Raw genomic sequence first — 7249 nt, forward strand, 5'->3', positions numbered from 1 at the left:
TTAATCCTACAACTTTATCGCTTTCAATGAAAGTTTATTAATGTCTTGATCTTTCTTGCAGGTGGCAGTGGCGTACAGTGGAGCTCTAGTTAGTGGTAAACTACAGAATGCCAGTGGAGAGCTCATTCAATCTACTTTTCTTGCAACTCTTGCAAAGCGTGTGGAAGACATACTTAATTATTGGCGTTGTTTGCGGATGGATGGAGATAATCGTTACATTGATCTTGCTGATTATTTGCTCAATGGAAAATGGCCTTCCCTAGTGGAACCTAATCAGAATAGAATTCAACCTGGCATGTTTCTTGCTATTTATCTTAGGTGGTATGACATGCCACCTCCTCCTGTTGTAAATTTAGCCATGCAAAGGTTAACAGAGTGCCTTCCTAGATGTCTTGCATCTTCAAAGGATCATCCTAGGATGCCTTTCTTGGCATCAATGTTACCAGGCACACATGTCCGTGCTCTTGCTCATATAGATGAATGCTATCCGTAAGTGTCTAGGAACATCTCATTCAACAGAGAATGGTCAAGTGTCCTGGGACATTGAATTTTATATTTCAAGGATAATTTTTAATATGCTTTCAATTGTATTGGAAGGCCTCAGCAGAAAGGTTAAGTTATTATTGAAAGATCTAATACCAAACATACGAAAAATGATTTATGTATCATATTATTCAGAGGAGATTGAAAAACCTTTGACCTGTGAGATGGGATGCAAGCCTTTTCAACTCTCTATACATGGCAGAATTTTACGCTTTGTATTCTGCTGCTGTAAATATTTTTTATTTTAATAATGCTACTGCTGTTCTTTGTTTCTAATGAATATAAGAATGCTTTTACCATTGATCTGCACGATTTTCTGGTATCGAAAAGCCAAATTTTGACTAGTTACAGTAAGGTATTTTTGAACCAGAAAACTATCATGCAAATTTGTTTTGTTGCAAATCAATGATGCTTCTCGATCAATTAAAAATATTTCAAGGTGCCCTAGGTTTGATGGGGTGTATTAGAATGTAACCATTACCTGAAATTCTATCCAAGAACTATCAAGAATAAAATCAGGTTTCATTATGAAGTCAAGGTACAATCAGATCAAAGTTCAATACATGTAAAGATCAGCATACAAAAAGATCTTCAACATCAAGAGAAAATGCAACAAAATGAAAAGAAAGAGACTACTCAAGGTACAATCCTTTTGATGCATGAAAACCATGAAACCTTTCAAAAAAACACTTGAAAAACAACTGCACAAAGTGAGAACCAATGGGATGGTCAATCCAAAGGTCTGGGCCTAAAAGAAGCAACAAAAATAGCTTTCCAGCAAACCCCTGGTATGATAAGGATTGTAAGGCAGCAAAGAAAACGGCCAAAATATGGATTAATAATAGGGAATATGTAAAGCTGGTCAGACTGAAAAAAAAGTTTATATGCAAACAAGAAGAAAGGAGTTGATTTTGCTTGGGAGGCACAATCCAAGAGGTTGTTGGAAAGAACTGCAGCAAAAGACATGAATAAAAGAAATATCACAGATCTTGAATGGAGAGTATGCAAAGCAACTATATGAGAGAGGACAAGATAAAGACAACCAGACAACCCTCCAATGATCAGTTCAAGAGCTGAACTTTTCTCTTTGAAAAACTTTAAAGGAGTAAAGAAGCTTGCAATGGGTAAGGCTCAAGACATAAATGGTCTATGAGTAGAACACTTAAAATGGGGCTCGGAGTTCCTAATGCCTCACATTAAAAGAATATTTAGCGGGGTCATTCAGTACGGGTTTTTGATGAATTGGATTGGTGTTGTCATCTCCTTGCTCAAAAGCACTGACATTAACAATCCTTCAAATTATCGAATTATAATGATCAATCATTTTTTTTGGTTAACTTTTTGGGAGCATGATAGAAAACTGGAATAGTGTTTGGGCTGAAAAGGAGGGAAAGAGGGTGAAAGGGCAAGTGGGCTTTAGACCAAATCATTCTACCATTGACCATTGCTTGACACTTGGACACTTGATCGAGAAGGTTTGGGATAAATAGGGAGGGGAGATCTTTTGTTGTTTTGTTGACTTCAAAAACCTTTTTCATACAGTACTTAGAAGCAAATTGTGGAGTAGAATGGAAGAATTGGAAATTCCAAAACAAGACAGTGTCGTCGTTCATAAGTTGTATGAATAAGTTTGGGTTAAAATTCGAATCAAACATAGATTTTCAATGTATTGGAAATGATATTGGGGTCAAGCAGGGATGCCCATTATCCCCTACTTATTTAGAATATACATTGACAAATTAGATGAATGGATAGACAAATTTGATGGTGGGGGGGTTTACTTGACCAATTATGTTATAAAGTTGGTTCTTTATGTTGATGATCTTATTTTAATGGAAAAAACAACACAGATTTGAGGGAACACTTAAAAGCTCTAGAGCTATTTTGTCATGAGGTGGGGATGGAGGTGAACACTAGCAAAACTAAGGTCATGAGTTTTACCTTGACGAGAAAGAAGGTTCATAGGGAATTTGTTTTTGAAGGCAACCTCTTATAGGTGGTCAATGAATATAAGTACCTTGGTCTTGATTTCCACAACAAACTTAGTTGGGAAACATGTAGAGAAAAGAAGATACAAGAGGGATGGAAAGCTTTATACTCATTGCAAAATAGATGTAGAAGAGTCGAGCTATGGGATTGGAAGACTAAGAAAACTCTTTTTGGGCTTCTAGTAGTTTTGGTGGTACTATACGGATGTGAAGTATGGGGTAGCAACACTTTTTTTCTCCAAAAAAGTGGAGACAAATAGAGAGATTACAAAAACATTTAATCACAAATAGCCTCAAGATTAAATCAACTATTCCATATGAAATTGACTTGGTAGAAGATCGGGCTTTCCCCATTGATGCATCAACTATGTTCCGGTTGTTATCGAGGAAGATTAGATAACATGGAGACTCATAGCTGGTCAAAAATGGCAACTAGAGAACAATTAAATAGAAGGAAGAGCACGTGGATGAAACAAAACATTAAATTGATGAACAAGGGGGGTAATAGCATACGTGAATGTTCAAATAACAATGGGGAAATAAAAAAGTATGTGCAAGGAAAATTCAAAGAAAGCATGTGGAAATGATCAATTGGGAAAAAAAAAGGAATACTATATCAAACATTTCAATCCTACATGTGACCATATAGAAAATACCTACATAGGTATGAAAATAAAATGGAAAGCAAAAATGCTAATCGCTCATATAAGAACTAGTTCACACCAATTTAGATGTGAGATGAAAGATGGATGATACCTAAAAAGGAGTGCGCAGACAGAAGATGTAGTTATTGCACTCAATAAGTGGTAGAGACTAAATGGCATTACATCATGGAATGTTCAACTAACAAGGACATTTGAATCAAGTATATTGAGACACTAAAAGTGAACACTTTGGGTAATTTGTTAGAAGAAGAGAAGATAACAAGAGTTGTAAATTTATTGGTCAAGATATACAGTAGAAGATCCAAGATGCAAAAGGAAAATGAAATTTAGGTGTCATGTTTTGGGTGTGCATTTTTTTCTTTGCTAGCTATCTATGGGTCCCATAGGTTGCTTGGCCTCGTGGATGTGATTATAACATTCATTCATTCATTCAAGTAAGATCGATTTTGATTTACAGTATTTGGAATAGTTAAAAAAAGGCTTTAGCAAGGAAATATCAAAAGTGAGGTGTCTTCCATTTTATTATTTGTTTCTAGTTGCACTTGGGTGGTTCATACACAAAATTAAATAATGGTCAATGTTTCTAGGGGTAAATTAAGCGTAAATAACATAATTAGATTATCAGAGCGAGTCACCAACTCTAATCTAATCAAATTACTCCTAAATTACAATGAAATGATGCTAATATCAATTGAATTATGAAATGATTTGAAATCTAATTTAAGACTCCCTCAATTGATTTTACAAGGCTTCCATTGCTCTTCTCCTTAGTTGTTGTTGAATTGGCTCTTAGATGTTGCACTGATTTCCTGCATAAGATAGACATTAATTTTGAAGATTGTGATTCTAGATTGAATTGAGAAAAGAGGTTGAATTTATAGATTTTCAACACAAAGGAGGTGAGAAATAGAACTCAAGTGTTGATTAATAGATAACTAAGTTTGATTGATCAGTGAACTCAATTGATTGGTCTGTTAACTCAGATTGATTGAAGAGTGAACTGAATAGATTAGCTAGTTGACTGATTTGATTGAAAGATGATTGATTAGATGGATTAGAAAACTGAATTGATTGATTAGTCAAAAAAAGCTGATTTTGAGTGAAAATGAGTGATTGAAGAGTTAACTAAGTTAACTGATTTGATCAATCAGTTTGATTTGTTGTAGGAGATTCATTTGAAATTCAATTTCATTTTGATTTGGATTTGCATTTGGATTTTTGAATGCTGAAATGCACATGAGATTCAGTGAAATTCAAATTTAGTGAAATGTGAATTTGGAAGAAATGAAATTAATTGAAATGATATGAAATTCAAATTTGGGGAAATGTGAAATGAAATTAGATGAAATTAATTGGAATTAGAATTTGGGAGATTGGAGGAATAAGTTAATTTATTGGAATAAGTTAATTTATTTAATTAATTTAAATGAAATTATTTAAACCTTATAAACGAGTTTAATTAAATAATAAACATTATTTAACTAAAGAATTAATCATGATTAAAATAAATAATTAATATTTAATTAATATTTAGAAGAGGATTAAATGATTAAATTGATTAGATAATAGAAATTCGATAATTAGGAGTGTTGAATGGTGATGATTAGAAGGAATAGTTAGTTTAATCAAATAATTAAAGAATTACTTAATTAAATAGACAAATAATTAGTGTATGATCGATGAGACATTTTTAGGTGTTTACATTTGCCCCTCTTTGACACAATGTTGAAATGACGTTGTTTCAAAGAAAACGAAATTTTTTTTGCCCCAATATGCCCTGGTGATATTTAGGGTATAATGCCCCCTCGAGAGATTATTTGTGCATTGACAACATGAATGATCTCTCGAAAGAAGAAGGATGTTAGATGAGATATGGAAGAATCGTTAACTTGGTGACACAAATGAGTTTTATTAGAGGAAAGAAATAGTTAGAATGATTTGTAGATTGATGAGATTGATAGGATAAAGATAAAGTCTGGTTTTAGGAAGGACACATCCTATATAAGACAAAAATGATCAAAACGTCTAGTTTCAGGAAAGATACATCTTGTATAAGATTGATATGTCTGGTTTTAGGAAAGACTAATCCTGTATAAGACAAATGGTAGATCAAAAACGTCTGGTTTCAGGAAGGATACATTCTATATAAGACGAAGATAGATAAAAATTGGATGAATGATGAAAGTGAAGAATAATTGATTGAAAGATAGAATAGTTGATGTGAGGAAATGATAGAATTATAGATGGAAAGATTAGAATTAAGTGATGAGAGAGATCATGTTAGAATGATTGGAAGATTTGAAAAGGTTGATTCAAGAAAATATTTTTGATGAGAGAATGATCTTGATTGATACAATCGGCATGATGAGATTTAAAAAAATGAAATGATATGATGATGATGAATAGTCTTCTTGTCTTTATTCATAGTGCAACTTTTTCATCACTGAGCCTCATTATGTAACAATGAAGCTTTGTACATCAGGGTATGAAGAACCAAGATGTAAAGATATCTCATTGCAAATAAACAAACACGTAGCAGACAAGGAGTGAACCCTCCATTCTAGGAATAACAATAGGAGTTGAGGTATGTGCAGTACTCACAAGCATAGTTATCCTTCATGAGATACTTGCCAAATGAACGTATCAATCACATACACCCACTGGAACTATTGCCCCAAAACTTCATTGGTTCACACCACAAACAACAAACAAAGAAAAAAATCATGCCCATCATAGCTCCTCTAGTCACTTGTGGACATCCTTGAGTAGCATAGTAACATAATCTGTCGCCAAATGTTGAAAGATAAAAACTAACTAGGACAAAATCCAACAACCATATTGATCCGTGTCTTCGTGTGATTGCTTGATGTGATAGTTGATAATGTATGGTTTCAAAAAGTTGTGGGCCCCGTTTAAGATTGACTTGTCCGGTTTTGAGTGTATCCTCTTCTGTTTAAGACAAGATAATGATCACGTGATAAGGATAGATTGTCGATTGATAAGACTTGATTAATTTGATTGTAGATGTTTGGTTTAAGATAGTTATATCCTTTGTGAACTTCACGCGAAGTGTTGGTTGGATAGGTGCTAGGATATTTGATTCTTGCGAGACATGTTATTGCAAGTTTTTTGATGTTTTTCAATTTTTAGTTTGTGTTCGAAGAGCTTTTCGATGTTTAGGGTTTTTGGTATTTTTTCAACGTTTTTTTTTTTTTTTTTTTTTTGTTTTCAAGATCGTATTTGAATGTTTTTGTTGTGATTTTGATGTTTTCTATTTTTTAATTTTTTCAGGACCTTTTTCGAATGTTTTGGTATTTTTATGGTTTTCAAATGTTTTTGGTATATTGATGTTTTTGATTGATTTTTGGATTTTTTGAAACATGACCTGCCATTAATTGATAAAGATAAGACTAACCTAGACAAAATCTAGCAACCAAACTGATCTATGTCATTGTTTTGATTTGTGTGATCATTGATAGGAATGTTTGGTTTCAAAGAGTGAGTACCTCGTATAAGACTGATCTGCCTGGTTTATTAGAGTGTACCCTTCCTTGTATAAAACATGTTGATGCTTGATAAAGTTTGAGCGATAGATTGATTAACAAGACATATGATCAGTTTGATTGCAGACTTTGATTGTAGACTTTGAGAGCTTGTTTGTTATTGATTTGATTTGATGGATGGTCTATGGTTTCTTGCTTTGATTTTTGAGTTTTTGATTTTGTGATTTTGATTGCTTTTTTAAGGACATTTTCATATTTTTAGATTTTTTCGGTTATGCCCCCAAGTATGCAAACCTGTATGATATGATGATCTAGGCAATGCACATGGAGACACTGAATTTTTGATATGAGTTATGTTAATGCAAGATGCATGATGAAAACGAAGTTCCTATTCGAACAAAGATGATTGTGTGTGTTCTTCATTTTGAAATGCACTAATTGAATCAAAGCTAGAAAACGTTTCAGAGATAGGAGTTCAATCCATTCTCGGAAAACCTTAGACCATCCAACCTAACACACTATGTAACCAAGATTTACGAATGGAGGCGCA

The 7249-nt window shown here is 33.4% G+C and overlaps 1 protein-coding gene across 1 annotated transcript in view; it reads left to right on the forward strand.

Annotated features, from left to right (window-relative positions):
* Positions 1-846, forward strand: part of LOC131072914 (anaphase-promoting complex subunit 1) — a 310855-nt gene extending 310009 nt beyond the window's left edge. Inside the window, exon 37 of the mRNA XM_058009211.2 lies at positions 62-846. Coding sequence (XP_057865194.2) covers positions 62-493 — 432 coding nt within the window. The 3' untranslated portion in view covers positions 494-846. The remainder of the gene's footprint in view (positions 1-61) is intronic.
* Positions 847-7249: the final 6403 nt, after the last annotated feature.

The sequence above is a fragment of the Cryptomeria japonica genome, chromosome 11, assembly GCF_030272615.1.
Source record: "Cryptomeria japonica chromosome 11, Sugi_1.0, whole genome shotgun sequence".
NCBI lineage: Eukaryota > Viridiplantae > Streptophyta > Pinopsida > Cupressales > Cupressaceae > Cryptomeria > Cryptomeria japonica.